Source organism: Chiloscyllium punctatum, chromosome 3, assembly GCF_047496795.1.
Source record: "Chiloscyllium punctatum isolate Juve2018m chromosome 3, sChiPun1.3, whole genome shotgun sequence".
NCBI classification, from domain to species: Eukaryota; Metazoa; Chordata; class Chondrichthyes; order Orectolobiformes; family Hemiscylliidae; genus Chiloscyllium; species Chiloscyllium punctatum.
This window is the reverse complement of record NC_092741.1, coordinates 157,475,685-157,496,609: the sequence shown is the minus strand read 5'-3', so window position 1 is coordinate 157,496,609 and position 20,925 is coordinate 157,475,685. Positions and strand designations below refer to the sequence as shown.

Sequence of the window (20,925 nt, the reverse complement as noted above, 5' to 3'; positions counted from 1 at the left end):
GTTATCCAGAGGGACCTGGGCCAGTTTTCTGCTTGCTGAGCTGGCTTTCACTCTTGTGGAATGTGTGTGCACAGACAACAACCCCAGGCTGCCATCTCTTCAACACCATCTCCGCCCAGCCTACACTGACCCCCTTTCTCTACTGAAGACTTTGATTTGGTCATAAAACTTTTTGTGTGAAATGTGCGAGCGAGCGAAGAGGCCTGGAAATAACATAAATGTGAATAAAAATATCCTCTGGCAAGATTTTCTAGTTTTCTTTGCTGGAACTTGATGAGAGCTGAAGTGACTTGTAAGAAGGAGATGATAAATGAGAGAAGCTTATTCTAGCCTTGAGAAGATGACTTTATCCTGAAATTTAGATTTGCAGTGGGTTTGCTCTGACATTAATCTATCGTATTTCTTTTTGCTGATCATTTCCACTTGTGGATTTCTGCTGGATACAATTTTCTGACATATAAGAGCATGTACCTCCACGCCTGGGTGTGCAGCAGTTCAGAAAGAAAGCTGACCACCACTTCTGAAAGGACACTTCAGGAAGGATGGGCTCTGAATGCTGAGCTGGCCACTTGCATCCACATGCCATAAATCTTATTTTATAATTGGTTGCTGTAGTCAAATTTCAGAGAACAGGTTTCTTGTTCAGTGAGTAGTAGAGAGGTGTAATGTGAGAATCTGATGAAAATGAGGTTTTTTTTGTACCAGGGGTGAACTGCCTGCACGTGGCCTTACCAAATAAAGTTGTGTCTGCCTGTTCAGAGTCAGTTTCCTGGGAAGGTCTAACAAAATCAGCTTCTGGGGGTGGCTAATACACCAAGGAAGCAGTCTCATCCACAAACAAGATCAATCACAGGGACAGCTCCATCAGTAGCTGTTAAGGTAACAACAGCATTGAACTTTAATGCCTTCAGATCATTCCAAGCCATTTGTATGTCAAATCAATCAGTAGTGCATTGGTGCACACAATAGAGCTGTCAGATATATTGTCCACAACAGCTAACACATTCCTGTTTCCTCACATAAAGCAAGCAGCTGTATGAAAGAGATCTCTGTTTTTTTTCATGTGGTGTTGTTCCACAAATTGTAGACATTATTGATAGCAGAGCTTTCAACTCCTGAACTGGAATCCATCGGGTGAATTTTCACTTGGACCATGGATATCTGCCCAGCGTTATGGAGCTGCCTGTGATATATTCATTTCACTGCATTCACTGAACATTCATTAAGTTAGGCAGCAGACAGATAGTCAAGAGCATGGAAAACGTAAATCCCAACTATGACATTAAATTAAAATACAAGTGTGGAACAAGGTTCAGGATTAATTTACAAACGTAGCAACAACTCTGTCCACAAATGTAGAAATACTGGCCCAATGGCATTACACACAGGCTTAAAGAGAAAACAAAGAAGATTCAACTATTTAAATTTAAGGGATCCAATTCAGCCCCTCAATTCCTGCTCCACCATTCAACAAGATCATGGCTGACCTGATTGTATCCTCAAATCCTCACTCCCACCTACCCCTGAGGACATTTCCTCACTTCACAAGGATCAATCTACCTCTGTCTTAAAAAAGGTAAAAGGTTGTGATTCCACAACGTTTTTCAGAAAGAGAGCTCCAAAGATTCATGATCCTCTGAGAGAAAAGAAAATTGCCTCATCTGTCTTAAATAGATGAGCCATGCTTTTTAAATGGTGACTCCTAGTTCTATGTTTCTCCATTTACCTTCTGTCTGTTTACCCTGCAAAGACCCTTCAGGATCTTGTATGTTCCAATCAAATCACCTCTTAATCTTCTGAATTCCAGCGAATACAAGCCCAGCCTGTCCAACATTTCATAATAGCACAACCCTCTCATTCCAGATCTTACTCTGGGAAGCCTATTCTGAATAACCTTCAACTCATTTACACTCTTCCTTAAGGAGATGACCAGTACTCTGTACAGCTCCAAGTGTAGTATCAAAAGTGCCCTGTATAACTGGAGCGTAACCTTTGTATTCAGTTCTCTCTGCAATAATAATAACTAATTACTTGCTGAATCTGCAGACGAACCTTTCGTGACTAATGCACCAGGTCTCTCTGCTACTCCAAACTCTGCACACTCCCACCATTTAGATAATATGTTTTTATTTATATTCTTCCTCCCAAAATGGACAATTTCACATTTTCCTACATAATGCTCCATTTGCCACACCTTTCCGCCGTCAGTTACCCATTTCTGTCTTTTCTGAGCTGCCTCCTGTCTTCTTCTTTTCTATGTAGCTTTGTGTGATCAGCAAATTTGGCAATCATAGCTTTTGTAACATTTATAGAAATTGTTGAGTTCCCAGCACCAATTCCTGACCACATCACTTTACATCTTAAACCTTAAAAAGATCCTTTCATGTCAACTGTATGCTTCCGGTTGGCCAGTCAGTCCTGTATCCATGGCAACACACACTACACCATGAACTTGTATTTGCCACAGTAACCTTATATGTAACCCCATATCAATTGCCCTCTGACATCTAAGTGCAGTACATTGAATGGTTCTCCTTTATCTGCAGCCCCCTCAAATCACTCCAATAAATTGATGAAGCATGATTTCTCTTTCACAAAACTATGTTGACACTCTCTGATTGCCTTGAACTTATCAAGTGTTTGCTTTCACATTTTTCTAACATTTTTCCTTTGACAAATGTTAACCTGAGTGAAGTCTGATTCCCTGTTTCCCCCTCTTTCTCAATGAAGGGATAACATTTGCTATTGTACAATCTCATCATTCTCGAATAAAGAGAGTTTTAGAGTTCAAGAACAAGCCAAAGAAAAAGCTAATAAGATGAGCTAACTAAATGTTTTATAAAATAGATGGATTCTAAAGATAGTTTTAAAAGTTAGAACATAGAGCTGGACAGTATAGGAACAGGCCCTTCAGCCTATGATTTTATGCTGAATATGATGCCAAATTAAACTAATCCCTTCTCCCTGTCCTTGATCCATATCCCTCCATTCCCTGCCTATTCCTGTTGTTATCTATAATTACCCTACACACCCCTATTGTATTTGCCTCCCCCACCACCCCAGTAGTGCATTCAACACACCCATCAATCTCTGTGTAAAAACCTCATCCCTCACATCTCCTTTGAGCTCTCCCCCTCTCACCTTAAATTCATGCACCCTAGTATTAGACATTTCAACTCTGGGAAAAAGATTCTGACCATCAACACTACCTACGCACCTTATAATGTTATAGACTCATATCAAGTCTCCCCTCAGCCCCTGCTACTCCAGAGAAAACAGCCCGAGTTTTTCTGGCCTCCCTTAATAACTCATACCCTGTAATCCAGGCAGCATGTTAAGTGTAAGATGTTAGATTTGTTAAATAACTGAAGTTTTAGGAAATAAATTCCAGAACCTGTGGTCTACACAGCTGACAATGGTAGGAAACAAACAGAAATTCACAATCAAGGAACTAAAATGTTTGCATTTTAAGTGAGACCTGAGACACTGCAGGAGAGATGTGGAGGAGGAAAGACAGAAAAGGAATTAATCACAGGAGCATGAATTTTAGATTGGATGTGTTTGGGATAAGGGGCCAGCGTATGGTAAAAATGGAAATGGTGTTGAGTAAACAGAAGCTGGTCCAGAGGAACATCCAAAGAGTCGAAAACGGCAGGCTAGTCAAGCCTTGAAATTGTTAGGAATGGAGATAAAAATGACATGGAAGAGAGTTTGAGCTCCAGTTGGAATGTGGTGAGCCAGGGTTTTTCACCGAAAGATGGTCAGGACCAGGAATGGACGAGTCAACCACCAGGGAATAAAACAGACCAGCGATTGGTATTGATAGTCAGTAAACTACAGGAGTCTCTGAATAGATCAAGTGTTGGTGCATTCACCCAATAAAATAGTAGAGAATCAAGACAAACCATTGGCAAGAGAAACCTTTGAATTACTTCAGAAAGTCTTGGATCGTGTTTTCGGGATTCTTGTGGGGGATGGAGAGCAGCCCCAAGTCGTGGTCCACATAGGCATCAATGACATAGGTAGGAAAATGGATGGGGAGTAAGGCAGAAATTCAGGGAGCTAGGGTGGAAGCTTAGAGCTAGAACAAACAGAGTGTTATCTCTGGTTTGTGCCCGTGCCACGTGCTAGTGAGGCAAGGAATAGGGAGAGAGAGAGAGCAGTTGAACACGTGGCTACAGGGATGATGCAGGATGGAGGGTTTTGGATTCCTGGATAATTGGGGCTCTTTCCGGGGTAGGTGGGACCTCTACAAAGAGGATGGTTTGCACCTGAACCAGAGGGGTACCGATATCCTGGGGGGAAATTTGCTAATGCTCTTCAGGTGGGTTTAAACTAATTCAGCAGGAGAGTGGGACCTGAAATTGTAGTTCGAGTATACAGGAGGTTGTGAGTAGTGAAGTCACAGCTAAGATTTCAAGATTCAAGAAGGCACCAGCAGGCAAGAAGTTGTTTTGAAGTGAGTCTACCAGGAGCATCCAGAATAAGGTGGGTGAATTTGCAGCATAGGTTGGTAACTGGGATTTTGATGTTGTGGCCATTTCAGAGACATGGATAGAGCAGGGACAGGAACGGATATTGCAGGTTCTGGGATTTGAATGTTATAGTAAATGGTAAAAGAGGGAGTGGTGTAGCATTGTTAGTCAAGGACAGTATTACAGTTGCAGAAAGGACGTTTGAAGACACGTCTACTGAGGTACTATGCATTGAGATGAGAAAAGGGAAAGGAGAGGTTACCCTGTTGGGAGTTTTCTATAGCCCTCCACATAGTTCCAGAGATGGACAGGATAGGATAGCTAAGGTGATCCTCGATAGGAGCTAGGGTGAGAGGGTAGCTGTTATGGGGGTCTTTAACTTTACAAATATTAGCTGGGAATACTATAGTTCAAGTACCTTAGATGGGTCAGTTTTTGTTCAATTTGGTACAAGGTAATGAACTCGGCCATGTGTTAGATTCAGAGGTAGGTGAGGACTTTGGTGAGAGTGACCATAATTAGGTTATGGGAGAAAGTGAGGACTGCAGATGCTGGAGATCAGAGCTGAAAATGTGTTGCTGGAAAAGTGCAGCAGGTCAGGCAGCATCCAAGGAACAGGAGAATCGACATTTCGGGCAAGAGCCCTTCTTCAGGAAACCTAAACATAATTAGGTTATGTTTACTTAACTGGTGGAAAGGGATAAGTATATACTGCAAAAGTTATAGCTTGGGGAGAGGCAATTGCAATGCAATTAGGCAAGATTTCGTTTGCATAGGATGGAGAAGGAAACTGCAGGGGATGGGCGCAATTAAAATGTGCAGCTTATTCAAGGACCAGCTACTGCGTGTCCTTGATAAGTATGTACCTGTCAGGGAGGGAGGAAGTTGTCGAGCATGGGAGCCCTGGTTTACTAAAGAAGTTGAATCTCTTGTCAAAAGGAAGAAGAAGGCTTATGTTAGGATGAGCTGTGAATGCTCAGTTAGGGCACTTGTGAATTACAAGTTAGCCAGGAAAGATCGAAAGAGAGAGCTGAGAAGAGCCAGGAGGGGCATGAGAAGTCATTGGCAGATAGAGTCATAGAGATGTACAGCATGGAAACAGACCCTTCGGTCCAACCCGTCCATGCCGACCAGATATCCCAACCCAATCTAGTCCCACCTGTCAGCACCCGGCCCATATCCCTCCAAACCCTTCCTCTTCATATACCCATCCAAATGCCTCTTAAATGTTGCAATTGTACCAGCCTCCACCACATCCTCTGGCAGCTCATTCCATACACGTACCACCCTCTGCGTGAAAACGTTGCCCCTTAGGTCTATTTTACATCTTTCCCCTCTCACACTAAACCTATGCCCTCTAGTTCTGGACTCCCCGACCCCAGGGAAAAGACTTTGCCTGTTTATCCTATCCATGCCCCTCATAATTTCGTAAACCTCTATAAGGTCACCCCTCAGCCTCCGAGGCTCCAGGGAAAACAGCCCCAGCCTATTCAGCCTCTCCCTTTAGCTCAGATCCTCCAACCCTGGCAACATCCTTGTAAATCTTTTCTGAACCCTTTCAAGTTTCACAACATCTTTCTGATAGGAAGGAGACCACAATTGCACGCAATATTCCAACAGTGGCCTAACTAATGTCCTGTACAGCTGCAACATGATCTCCCAACTCCTGTACCCAATACTCTGACCAATAAAGGAAAGCATATCAAACGCCTTCTTCACTATCCTATCTACCTGCGACTCCACTTTCAAGGAGCTATGAACCTGCACTCCAAGGTCTCTTTGTTCAGCAACACTCTATACCTATATCAGAAATATAAGAATGATCAGTAAGATTAGGGCCAATCAAGCGTAGTAGTGGTCAATTGTGCCTGGAGTCAGAGGAGATGGAGAAGTGCTAAATGAATACTTGTCATTAGTATTCACACTAGAAAAAGACAATGTGGTCAAGGAGAATATTGAGAAACAGGCTACTAGACTCAATGGGATTGAGGTTCACAGGGAGGAGGTGTTAGCAATTCTGGAAAGTGTAAAAATAGATAAGTCCCCTGGGCCAGATGGGATTTATCCTAGGATTCTCTGGGAAGCCAGGGAGGAAATTGCCGAGCCTTTGATTTTGATCTTTATGTTGTCGTTGTCTACAGGAATAGTTCCGGAAGACTGGAGGATAGCAAATGTTGTCCACTTGTTCATGAAGAGGGGTAAAGACAAGGCTGGAAATTATAAACTTGTAAACCTTACTTCTGTTGTGGGTAAAGTGTTGGAAAAGGTTATAAGAGATCAGATTTATAATCATCTGGAAATGAATAAGTTGATTAGGAATAGTCGACACAGTTTTGTGAAGGGTAGGTCATGCCTCACAAACCTTATTGAGTTCTTTGAGAAGGTGACCAAACAGGTGGATGAGGGTAAAGCAATTGATGTGGTTTATATGGATTTCAGTAAGGTGTTTGATAAGATCCCCCACAGTCGGCTATTGTACAAAACACAGAGGCATGGGATTGAGGGTGATTTAGCAGTTTGGATCAGAAATTGGCTAGCTGAAAGCAGACAGAGGGTGGTGGTTGATGGGAAATATTCATCCTGGAGTTCAGTTACTAGTGGGATACCGCAAGGATCTGTTTTGGGTCCACTGTTTGTCATTTTTATAAATAATCTGGATGAGGGCATAGAAGGGTGGGTTAGTAAATTTGCAAGTAGGTAGAGTTATGGATAGTGCTGAAGGATGTTGCAGGTTACAGAGTAACATAGATAAGCTGCAGAGCTGGGCTGAGAGGTGGCAAATGGAGTTTAATGCAGAAATGTGTGAGGTGATTCACTTTGACAGGAGTAACAGGAATACAGATTACAGGGCTAATGGTAGGATTCTTGGTAATGTAGCTGAGCAGAGAGACCTCGGTGTCCATGTATATAGATCCCTAAAAGTTGTCACCCAGGTTGTTAAAGCTGTTAAGAAGGCATACGGTGAGTTCGAGTTTATTGATAGAGAGATTGAGTTTCGGAGCCATGAGGTCATGCTGCAGCTGCTCAAAACTCTGGTGCGGCCACATTTGGAGTATTGCGTACAGTTCTGGTCACCACATTATAGGAAGAATGTGGAAGCTTTGGAAAGGGTTCAAAGGACATTTACTAGAATGTTGCTTAGTATGTAGGGAGGGTCTTATGAGAAAAGGCCAAGGGACTTGAGGCTGTTTTCGTTAGAGAGAAGAAGGTTGAGAGGTGACTTAACTGAGACATATAAGATAATCAGAGGGTTAAATAGATTGGACAATGAGAGCCTATTTCCTCGGATGGTGATGGCTAACACGAAGGGACATAGCTTGAAATTGATATAGGACAGATGTCAGAGGTAGGTTCTTTACTCAGAGATTAGTAGGGGTGTGGAATGCACTGCCTGCAACAGTAGTAGACTCGTCAATTTTAAGGGCATTTAAGTGGTCATTGGATAGACATATTGATGAAAACAGAATAGTGTCGGTTAGATAAGCTTCAGATTGGTTCCACGGGTGGGTGCAACATCGAAGGCCGAAGGGCCTTTACTGCGCTGTCATATTCTATGTTCCGTGTTCTAACTTGAACCATTTATTGGAGTTCTTGGGAGAAGTAACACATGCTCTCCGTGTCTGTGTGGAGTTTGCACAATCTCCCCGTGTCTGCATGCGTTTCCACCGGGTGCTCCTATTTCCTCCTACAGTCCAAAGATGTGCAGGTTAGGGTGGACCAGCCATGTTGAATTGACCATAGTGACCAGGGAAGTGCAGGCTTGGTGGGTTAGCCATGGAGAATGCATGGTTACAGGGGTAGGGGTTGGGTCTGGGTGGGATGGTCTTTGGAGGATCAATGTGAACTCAGGCCGAATAGCCTGCTTCCACACTGGAGGGATTCTATGTTTCTAATGCTGCAGATAAAGGAGAACCATTAGATGTACTTCAACTTCCAGAAAGCATTTGATACGGGGCCATGTCAAAGATTACTGTGGAAAATAAAAGTTGATGGTGTCGGGGCTAACATTTGTTCTGTGGCAATGCTGCAGTGGGCTAATGCACCTTCTTTTTCTAGATGAAAGAACAGGACTAAGTCAAATGATTTTTCTCATATGAAACTGTCTTTGATATTCAGGATAAATATTCATCCCTGGATTGTAGCTATGTTAAGACATTTTACAATATGAAGTGAAAATTGATGTAGAGAGTTAACTGTGACCAAATGGACACGTGTTCAGCATGTATTTGTCTGTTCAGACCATGATTTCACTTTCTGAGCAAATTCTGGGATTCTTATTCGATTGACCTAAGTCTACCAGATAGCAAAGAATCTGCTGTACCTCGACAGGTTACACAACCTCACTGCAGAAGGAAACCTGTGAACTGGCATCAAAGCAGGATATTGTGACATGACTAAACAACAGAATCATTGTTACTTTGTGAATCACCAATTCAGCACAGGATTGGCTGAAACTGCATCTTCTTCATACATCAAGCAATGAAAGCACCTGGGCTTGTGTCAGCTCAGGAGACAAGAAAAATAATTTTGTCAAGTCTTGAAAGTGACAAGTTGCTTCGGACAAATGGAAGGCACGATATTATTTCTGTTCTTTATGTTCTTAGGCTGATAGATGGATGTGAAAGCTCCCAATGTTTCACTTCAAAGTGTGTGAGCAAAAGTGCCCACATTTCACTAGTGTTACCTTAAAGTCTGTATTTTATCATTTTCACAAAATAAACAAAAATACCATTAGTAATGTTTGGCACTGATTCTGCATAGTTTTGTTTATAAAAATACATCGTATCAGAACTTTAAAAATATTTACTGTAGTTTTTTTGAAGATTAGAGCGTAGCTTTTGATAAAAGTCAATAAGAGCTCAGAGAGCTTCTAAAGACCATATACATATGGCCTCTTGTGTGGACTGTACTTACAGCTGCTCTTGCTGTGTTGCTCTTAAATATAATCCAGGCAATAGGTAAATTTTCTATCAGTATTAAAGTACAGAGCAGGAAATGGAGGTTGAGTTTTCCAACATACAACACTGCTTTGTGCAGTAGAAACCATGGGATTTTTTACTGCTGACTGAAAATACCTTCTCTGAAGCAGTACTACTTTCAATTATCCAGCATTGAATTAATGCTCAGCTTTCCTTTTCATGCTTCATTGCTATCTTCTGATATTCAATAGACTTTAAGGAGGAAATATCACATCTGCAGCCTAAGGTGAATGTAACTCAATTACAAAGATGTTAAGTGATAAATAATTCCATCTGGTTTTATTTCCATATTTAATCATGGAAACAGAGGAGGGATGTGGCACTGGGGACAAACAATGATTCAGTCATGAAAGAAAGTATTCATGCTTCCTGGATTGGCTATGGTGGAGGAAACTGATATCGGGTTTAGGCGATAGCGTTTCACACAACTGGGCAGCTGGTAACGTTATTGGAGGTGCATAGGTGTACATGGGAGCAGAAGAGGGTATAGTCAGTTTTGCAAAAATTTAATGAGTGCACTCAATGTCAAATAGACAGTGGTGATGGCTTAGGAATTGTGGAACAAGCAAACAGGTTGTGCAGAGAATCATTTATACTCATGTGGAAGTTAATATCATCTGTCTGACTAACATCACCTGAGGCTAGTGATGAAGAGAAATGATAACTACATGTAGGGACATGGGAGAAAAAGTTTTAGGAGAAATTGTGAAAAGAATGTTTGTGAGTCATTACATGGAGTGTGTTGTTAGATGAGAGTGTAGATTGTAGAGTTGACTTTCTCATTATCCATCTACTAAAAGACGAGAGAAGGGCCATGATGTCACGGTGCTGTGGAAGGAGTTTGTGGAGGAGAGCCCGACATGGATAGAGAGTGAGCAATGTTATTGTTGGCAGCTGACAGGTTACAATTGCTACGGAAACTCAGAAGCTGCAAAAAACAATTCCAATGGATTTTATTTGTAATTTATCTCAGTGAGATTATAGTTCTTTTCTAAACTGGAAGCCTGATTTGAGGGGATTAATCATGGAGTGATAGAAAAAGTAGTATAATTGCAGGGTCTCCACATTTTTCAATGTTCTTTAAAAGCGATGAATTGTTCAAGATGCAGGGGAAGGAGTAACTCACTAATTACACATTTCCAGAAAGACCATAGCTCTAAAATTCAGATCCCCACTCCCTTTCAAAAATACCTCCTCCTCTCTTTCACTGCAGGATTAGTGGATTTATCATCAAAAGTATAATTTGAAGTGGAAAGCTTCAAAAGCATAAAAATAGTCACTATTATTATGTATACAATTGGTGGGAATTTTAGGAATTACTTCTGCAAGCATTGTGTATGATTATATAAAATGTAAATCCATCATGTGAATTGCAGTTTGTTTGACATTGTTATTTTCTTAAATTGAACGCAAAGACACAAGATATTGGAGCAGGAGGAAGACATTTGCTTTCCTAAGGTTGCACTGACATTCAATAGTAGTACCTGATTGTTCCCATTACTCAAGGTTCCTGACTGTTCCCAAACGCTTCATTAAAAATCTGTCCAAATCAACTCTGGGTATGTTCAATGAGCCAGCCTCCACTGATGCCTGGATTGAAAATATCAAGGAAACAACTTTGTGAAAGCAGAAACACCTCAGAAGAAAATTATGCAAGTGGATTTTGTAACTGATCATGCAGTGAGATAGAGAAAGCAAAAACAGGTTATATCAAGGTTTATGGTCACAGATAATCTTCCAATAGACACTGTAGCAGACCAATCCCACTTCATGATAGTGTATGAAATCTTTGTCACTGACTTCAGAAGCAATAATTGTTTCTGTTGTTTATCTTAAACATAGCATTTATCTTAAACATAATATTTGTGTAAGGTAGCCATTTCTTGGTGATGTATAACAAAATCCTAACATGTATAAATGATCTTGAAGAATTATGTAATTTGAATCCCCACCCTTGGGTTATTAACCTCCCTTGTAATACAGTCCTGTGCACTTGGCTGCTTGCTATGATTATCAAGAATAATTGATTATTTATTCAAACTGTGAATGCCTTCTATTGTTTTTGCAAAAGTGCAATGTTCTTATCGACTTCCCTTAAAATCTTGAGATAGGAACTTTCTGATCCTGGGGGTGTGTGTTGTTATTTTCTTCCTTCCTGTTGGTTTGCTGACCCTGTTTGGTGAGACCCTGTTCCTAATTCACTGTTAGTTATATTGGTTTGCCTGGTCTACTAACCTCTTCATCAACAGTAACTATAGAAACTTATTCAACATCTTTGTCATTTCTTTATTTTCATTGATAATCTCACCATTAGCAGTTTTCAAAGGGTTACTCCTGACCACTGTCTCTTTCCAAATTGTGGAATTATTTTGCTTTGATTTTGTTATCTCTTACTGTCTGCTGGTCACCCTTTGATGCTGTTTAATTGTTTTCCATTTGCTCAGATGTATTTAATTTTTAAGTAAAACCTGAAAAAACTGTGGATGCTGTAAATCAGAGACAAAAATAGAAATTGCTGGAAAGGCAATTTGAAAACAGCTTAATATCAAAGCTTATGGTCAGAGATAACCTTCTGAAGAAGGGTCACTCAACACTAAACGTTAACTCTGATTTTTCTCCACAGATGCTGCCAGACCGGCTGAGGAATTGTTTCCAGCAGTTTCTGTTTTTGTCTCGATTTATTTTTTGTAGTTTTGTAGGACTTGTCTTTTAGTGTTATGCTGTTTCTATCTCTTTAGTCATATTTGGCTTTTTTTTTGCCAAGTGAAAGCTCTTGCCCCTCAGGGATATAAGCTTATTTCATATTATGTCAAATTCCTTTTTGAACTTTAATCCTCTGACATTTTAATTATTGACAGTTTTGCTCTGTTTACTTTGCATACTCTATCTCATTGCATGAAAGTCAGTCTTATATACATCAAGGCTTTCAGCTGTTTTATACTTGTATACTTGAACTACTATAATGAACTCAACCATATTATAACAGCATTAGTTATTCACTTTGTTAACTAAGTCTAACTCATTATTAAATCTAACATAAAATTGCCCCTTATTGTTTCTAGAATACACTCTTGGACTAAAAAGAATTCAACCCTTTCTAAGATTTGCTCGTCTGCTTTACCCAATTAAGATAAAAGTTAAACTGTCCATTAAATCTATTCTATGTTTGCTTCATGCATCTTTAAATTTGCAGTTTTAAAATTTACTATTTCACTTGTGCCCTTAGAGTCAGAGTCATAAAGCATGGAAACAGAGCCGTCAGTCCAACTCAGCCATGCCAACAAAAGTTTCCCAAATTAAATTCATCCCATTTGCCTATATTTGGCCCATATCCTTCTATAACTTTCCTGTTCATTCCATATACAAACCACCCTCTGTGTGAAGAAGTCGCCCCTCAGGTCTCTTTTAAATTTTTCTCCACTCGTCTTAAAACTATGCCCTCTAGTTTTGAACTCCCAACTCAATGGGAAGGACCTTTGTTATTTACCTTATCTGTGCTTCTCATGGTTTTATAAACCTCTATAAGATCACCCCTCAACCTTCTCCGCTTTTGAAAAGGTTCCAGCCTCTCCACTGAAACTCACTCAAACTCTTCAGTCTCAGCAACATCCTTGTAAATCTTTTCAGAGAATTCCCAACTTTTGGACTCGATTTACCTTGTACAGCTGCAGTGTGAATCAGCAGAGAGTGCTTCTTTAGAATGTTCTCTTCTATCTGTCTCCCATTTCTATAACAGCATCACACGTGGGCTGTAAACTGAAAAAAGACTGGGCTGGAATGTACTTTTTCACTCTCCACCTCCAAACATTATAGTTCTGAAACAGAGTTTAATGTTATTTGTTAGGCAAGAGCACCGAAAAGTGAATCATCACGGAAGGTCGAAGGTTTTGTTTTGGTACAGGTTGCTCTGCTCTAGTGCATATTTCATCACCGTGAATTTGCTGTAATGTGATTAATGAATTGCAGATGCTGTTTGCAAAACAAAAATTTTAAATCGTGTATTGGCTGTAACATGATTACATCACCAACATGTTAAGTGCTGTTTCTAAAGCATGATTTTTCTATAACACAGGATTGCACACGAACACAATCATCATGTTATAGAAGAACTACCTGTATCCGGAGGATTAGTCTGTTCCTCCCACTCCTGATCAAAGAACAAAGAACAAGGAAAATTTACTGCCCAGAAACAAGCTCTTCAGCCCTCCAAGCCTGAGTTGATTAAAATTTACTGTTAAACCTATCGCCCAATTCCTAAGCATTTGTACCCCTCTGCTCCCCACCTACCCATGCATCTGTCCAAACACACCTTAAATGAATCTACCGTGCCTGCCTCTACCACCTCTGCTGGCAATGCAGATGAAGGGCTTTTGCCCGAAACGACGATTTCGAAGCTACTTGGATGCTGCCTGAACTGCTGTGCTCTTCCAGCACCACTAATCCAGAATGCAGTTCAGGCACCCACCACCCTCTGTGTGAAGTACTTGCCGTGTGTATCCCCTTTAACCTTTTCACCCCTCACCTTGAAAGCCTGACCTCTCGTTATTGAATCCTTCATCCTGGGAAAAAGCTTGTCTCTATCCACCCTGTCTATACCCTTCATGATTTTGTAAACCTCAATCAGGTCCCCCCTCAATCTCCTTTTTACTAATGAAAGCAAACCTAACCTACTCAACCTCTCTTCATAGTTAGCACCTTCCATACCAGGCAACATCCTCGTAAGTCTTCTCTGCACCCTCTCCAAATCATTCACATCCTTTTGGTAATGTGGCGACCAGAACTGTACGCAGTATTCTAAATGCGGCCGAACCAATGTCTTGTACCATGACTTGCCAGCTCTTATACTCAATACCCCGTCTGATGAAGGCAAGCATACTATATGCCGCCTTGATCACTCTATCCACCTGTGCAGCAACCTTCAGGGTACAATGGACCTGCACTCCCAGATCTCTCTGCACATCAACTTTTCACAAGAAATCCTCAAAGAAAATTGGAGAAATAATTTGATAAAATAAACTTTCTGCACCACATCTGCCCTAAATGCTGCCATTTCTAATATTCATCTCTTTTCCTTCTTCTTCCTGTAAATGCACTGACAAGCTGGGAGGCCCTTTCATTGTCACCATCAGCTCGCCAATCTTCCTGATGTGGCCTGGCTTTATGTGTGAACTTATCTTCGGCACTTTGGAGATGTCACAGAAAATCTTGAAGCTGTTCATGTCTCATATTTATATAAAGATTATCCACAGTCAGTGAGGGAGCCTTCCCCATGCAGTTTCTCTGAGGTTAATTTATGTCGTCATCGCTGTCGTGTACCTCTTCCTTAAATGGATTCAGCTAATTCTGTGAGAACTAAGAACTCAGCACTGTAGCAGGCAATTAACTTGCATCACTGCCTGACAACTCACCCATTTCAAATTAAGGAGGTCAGAATCTGTTGATATAAATTTTGTTATTTGTTGATTTAGATTTGCCAAGCTATGAACATTTCTGAGATGCTTTTGAAGATTGAGGCACTGAGTTAAGATGTTTTAAGAACAGCAAAGGGGAACTCTGACTAGCAGTACTATTTTGTTGATAATGAGTCTCACCAAGCTAACGTGTCATATTTGGCTCAGTGGTCGCTCTCTCATTTCTCTGTCCGAAGGGAACAACTTCAAGTCCTAATGCAGCACATTACTGAAAAAGTATGATATTGCCAGAACTGCCATCTTTCAGATAAAATATTGACCCATCGTCTTATTTGTAAGCTCTAATGGATACAAAATATACCACAGCATGAATCAGAGGAAAGTGAAAGCACTCTGTTAAAGTCCTGATCAACGTCCCTCCACCATAGCTACCCCACCAAAAGCACATTGACTGTTTAGAACTCCTGCTGTTTGCACATCAACTGCCAAAGTTGCCTGGGGGAGCTGGACCTCAAACATAATTCGGGATGCTCTTAAAATTATAGAATCCCCACAGTGTGGACACAGGCCATTCAGCCAATCAAGTCCACACCAACTCCCCAGACCAACACCCCCAACTCCCTCATTCCTCTCCCTATAACTCTGCATTCCCCATGGCCAATCCACCTCACCTGCACATTTTGGACTGTGGGAGGAAACCGGAACACCTGAAGGAAACCCATGCAGACACAGGGAAAATGTTCAAACTGCTCAAGGGTGGAATTGAACCTGGATCTTTGGTGCTGTGAGGCAGCCGTGCTAACCACTGACTCGCCGTACCATCCTAAGCATGTTCACGGTGCCATACAAATCTGAGTGTTTTGTTTTATCATTGATTCGCAGTCCCTTCCTTTCACAGTAACTCATCTCAACTCTGTTTTTGCATCCTTGGCTGCTAACACATTTCACAATGACACAATGCCTTGTAATGTTTGTGGAAGAAATGAGGTCACTTGGTCTGCTTTGTATTTGCCTTACAATGTGGTGGTCTATGTTGACATGATAATGTAATGCATTGTAGTAAAAGGAGAAAAAAGGATTTTCCACAAACTATTTCATAATTATGAGATCTTCTGAGTGTGCTAAGCAATCATGTCACTACTTTTCATTTCTTTACACATTTATCAATTAGATGTTAGAAATGTTCCTGGGAAGCTTCATATACCTCTGCTAACTGGCTCCAGAGGCCAATGTAATAGCCTCCCTGTGGTATGTTTGACGTGGAGGGTGTGTGGAGCAGATATTTAGCCAGGTTGGAAGCTGTCAGCCACTCAGTCTGTGATGGGGTTAATTGATCTCCAATCAAGGACTTTGTCCCACTCTTGCTGGGCTTCACCAGCTACAACTGGTGGACTCACCATGTGAGTAGACAGTTATAGGTCGCAGGGGCTGGGGAAGTAGGCAGTGTGACCCCTGCTTTCAAGCACTCATTGCCTGATCAAGAGGGCCTACAGTAAGAAGGAAGGAGTCTGCTGAGAGTTACCTCCAATCCTCGGCATCTCTCCCCTCTCCCCTCTAACTCCACCTCACGATCCCTGTCATTACATTCCAGGGTTCGTTGAGATCCTAAGCCTCAGGTAGGTATCGTGCAGAAAGCAACCACTGCCTCCTCTGATTGGTCAGCAGCTCTCAAAGGGATGAGACTCCCATCCAGTTGATATGACCAGCTTCCCAAAAAGGCAACACAGGGCTCTCACCCACTCTCCAGCCTTTGCCCCATACCACCATTCTCTCCATTGAATGCCAGCTTGCTCTTTTAGGGCAGTTGGCTTACTTTTTATTATTTGGAATTTGTGGGAAAGGGTAGTAATTGTGCAAACATAGTTGTCATATAACTTCTGACACCTCCAGCTGAAAAGGTCAACTTCCTTAGCAACTAACCCCAGTTGGTTGGAGCAGGGGCCACTTGAAACTATTGGAAATGCAATCCATTCTGGCTCACTAAGTGAGTGATTCCATGATTTGGAGATGCCCGTGATGGACTGGGGTGTACTAAGTTAAAAATCACACAACACCACCTGATGAGGGAACAGTGCTCCGAAAGCTAGTGCTTCCAATTAAACCTGTTGGACTATCATCTAGTGTTGTGTGATTTTTAACTGAGTGATTCCAATGTGAGAGAGAAGAAAAAATGTATTTTGAACTGATGTAAAATCTAGCAGCTCCCAGCATTAACCCTGAATCCCATGACAGAATTTAAAGTGATATCATAGATATGTGGTTTATAAAGGAAATATGAGACCTCAGCTATATGGTTCACACACATTCATTTGCAGGAGAACGGAATTTCACAAAGTGGGAAATGCAGATTTCTTGACAATCTCAGAACTTAGCTAACTGCCTGTTATTCACCCCCTACATAAAGAACTGCATACCATTTCAAGATTGTTTGTAATTATAATCAGACTGCCTGTAACTTTATGGTAGGACCCAGGTATTATTACATTGTGTGTTTCATATTGAGGTCTCGTACGTTGGGTGATATCATGCAGCAGAACCATGAATGAGTTTTTTTGTTTTTTTTAGGATCTGAGGAAGACACCACATCAACACAGGAATCAGTAAAAATAGAGGTAATATCCTTTCTTTTATCTTATGTATGATATAAATGTTTCAATGTGCATGGGAGTGAGTTTTTGTGGAACATTATTTCCTATTTCATGATACTTTGCTCAACAGCTTTTACATCAGAACGTTTATGTCACTCCCTGTCTATTCAATGCTGCATTACATCATGGATGGTTCCAGGCAGAGAAGATGAAAGTGGATCCAGTAAACATCCCATTATTTACAATATTACAGTTTGGTCGAATTGCCGTGAAATGAAATCCCTGGATTCATATCACACGCATTTAAAACATTATTTTGAATTCTGTTCAATGCACAAGCATACTTTTTTTTATAAAGTAAATTCTTTAAGTTTCACATTATGTCGGGGACAAGCCTGTTAATTTATATCTAGATAAGGTTCGATCTTGTTATTAAATAGAGATGTGAATTACACCACCATACTTATGCTCGCAGTTTATTCATGTGTAGCTTCTGTATGAAGCCATCATATTTCATCAGAAGTCCCACAAGCTGGGTATATGTATCGTCAATGTTTCAGGTTCATTTGTACCACACTCTGCATCAAAAAACAATTAAGTGATTTATGAGGGTTTTTTTTCATTCATACATCAATTATCAACAGTCACTGTTGTTACTTAATTACTACAAATATCGTCCTACACTGAGTGCTCCACTTTCCTCCCACAATTCAAAGATGTGCAGGCTAGGGTGGATTGGCAATGCTACATTGTCTGTAGTGTCCAGGGATGTACAGGGTAGGTGCACTAGTCTTGAGAAATGTGGAGTTATGGAGGTTACAGGGATAGGGTGGCCATGCTTTTCTGAGGGTTGGTGCAGAGTTGATAGGCCAAATCGTCTCAAACTGCACTGGAAGGATTCTATGAAAATATGTTTAATTGATAAGTCACAGGCTACCTTTCACTAGGTATATTTAAGAGTCCATTTGTGTGTGAATAAGAAGCTTCAGAATTTAACCAGGAGGAATGGATGTTAAATTCACCAAAATGTAAATACAACATGTTCTGGGTTTAATTGACCAAATGAAACTGCAAAACTTCCCCGCCCCCCTCTTTGTGCATAGGTGTATTTTTCTTTAATTTGGAAGAGATTTAACTTTGTTTTCAGTTTTGTCTGCCACTGTTCAGTAAAACCTAAAACACTCCACATTTAATCAAACGCTTGAACCAAAACTGGTTGGATAACCCTTTCCAGACCAGCTCAATGCCCTGGAGAAATCTCCCTGACCAGCTGTAATTTGGATCAAACTTTCACCTCCATCTCCAGCAACCTAGCTGTTGGCAGCATTTAGAGTAACTCATTCTCACTCAGTATTGTTAACTTGGTCTTGAAGTTAGAAGTAAATAACTGGTGTATAATAGATTAATGTTGTGAACAATATGTGTTCTTTTTGACCAGGGAACAAGGGGCCGGCGTCGTGGCCAATCAGGATGGGAGAGTAGTCTGCGTCAGAGACCGATGCAGCGAATAACGTTCCAGGCCGGTGATCCCTATTACATCAGCAAAAGGAAGAGAGATGAGTGGCTGGCAAAATGGAAGAAGGAGGTCAGTCAATGTTATGAAAACAACTGGGCTTATATTAAGAGAAGAACAAAATCCTCATTCATTTAAAAGTGGGGTTAACATTCAAATAAAGGATGAAAATGGCAGTTTGAAACTTGCACTAAATTTAAGATAAACCCGTTATAAGTTGACAGAGTTCATATCTCCTGTGCTTGAATATCAAATAATAGGTAACCAGGAATTACAAAGCAATGACACAATCAAGCCAGTTCAGATACATCAGGCATCCTCTTGAATAAAAGATGCTGTATCTTTTAATCACCTTCTTCCAACTCCTGTTGACAAGTTTATGTCCAATTTTGAATTAATTGACTGTGGGCATTTCTGGTGTTTGTGCAGAGTTTTCATGTATCCTAATGTGATGGAAAAGATTGATGTCAGTGAGTCCTGTTTACATCAAACATTTGGGATCTGTAATTGAGGATACATTGATCCCGTGATAGAAGGTTACTACAATGTTCTTAGCTAAAAGTTATTCATTTGGTTGCCGCTATTGTATGATAGTGTAATGCATTCTGTTATAAACCTAGTTGAAGTCCAACATTAATCGAAAACGTGGAGTTTTTTTTAATAATACTCGTTACTAGCAGGTTTTCTTTGCTCAAAGATGACATTAGCACTTTGGAGATGAACATTAGGTGTAGTTTCCCCATTCCTCTTTAGACGTTTCTTATTAATGTAACAAGAAAATGGGGGGGGAAAGGCAGAGCAGGAGGACACATGGCCTCGTAATCTGTATTTTATACCTCTATGGTTAAGATCTTTGCACCTTGCCCTCACTGTTTTGGAAATATGACATGAATCTAATCAGCAGAACATAAATCTGTCAATTGCTCTGACTTAGTCCTGTAAGTGCTGCACAGATTATTGCTTTTTAATTTGTTACAATTCTAGATCTTTTATTTGCCCGTTTGAAACTAAGAGACAAAGAAAACACAAGGAACAAAGCCTTGTTTTCATTGTCCTGGTTTTCAGGTGTACAGAATGTGGAAGCTAGCTGTGAATTGTGACTAAAGTTCTAATTCGAAACCAGAACCAGAGATCCTGCAACTTCTTAAAGTAGCTAGCCGTAGGACACTGGCTATTTAAATAAAGAATGGAAACAAAAGAGCAGAAAAGATTGTAAACTGTTCTGATTTCATTGCACCTTGAGAATATAGCACGTACAAGGCCCTTTGGCCCATCGGGCCTACTCCAGCATTCAATAAGGTCATGGCTGATCTGGTTGAGCAAACCTTCAACATTTGTTGAGACTTTTTCTTGGGGGTTGTTATGTACTTGGTATTTAACGTGATGTCATGTTGCAGTGAACTCAGTGTTTTCTGGAACTCGGGAGAGTCCTGATGGATAAAGGCTGGTTAGATTAGAATATCCTTTTAATGTCACATGTACTGCATTGTAGAAATACAGTGAAAAGTATTTACAATGTCTACCTCTTATGGCACTATCTTAGGTACAAGTACCTCGGTACAAGACTTGGATACGACAGAGGAGTATAAGTAGTTGCATTACTTTACAGAGTTTAGAATTGATTTAGAAATAAGACACCATTAAAGGGTTGACATTACAGTAAGGTAGGGCATTTCAAATAGACATTACAGTGTAGCAGCTCAGTGTAGGGCCTCTGCCTGTGGTCTGACCCTCCTGCCCACACCAGACTCCAGACTAACAGCCATCCCCATTCCACTCGAAGCCTCCAGGCCATTCCGTACTGGCACTCAGCTGCTCCAAGGTAAGTTCCAGAACTGCCTCCCCTTCGCTAGTCTCCGACTGGGACTTGCTACCCTCACGCTGCTCCGGGATTCGCCGCTCCAGGACTCACTGCTCCAGGACTCGCTGCTCCGGGACTCACTGCTCCGGGATTCACTG

General features: G+C 41.0%; 1 protein-coding gene across 12 annotated transcripts in view; it reads left to right on the top strand.

Moving 5' to 3' along the window:
* Positions 1 to 20,925, top strand: part of LOC140467006 (DNA (cytosine-5)-methyltransferase 3A-like) — a 638,661-nt gene that overhangs the window by 316,813 nt on the left and 300,923 nt on the right. For all 12 annotated transcript variants that reach the window (XM_072563080.1, XM_072563028.1, XM_072563020.1 and 9 more), the window contains 2 exons: positions 17,431 to 17,477; positions 18,892 to 19,038. In XM_072563080.1, coding sequence (XP_072419181.1) covers positions 17,431 to 17,477; positions 18,892 to 19,038 — 194 coding nt within the window. The remainder of the gene's footprint in view (positions 1 to 17,430; positions 17,478 to 18,891; positions 19,039 to 20,925) is intronic.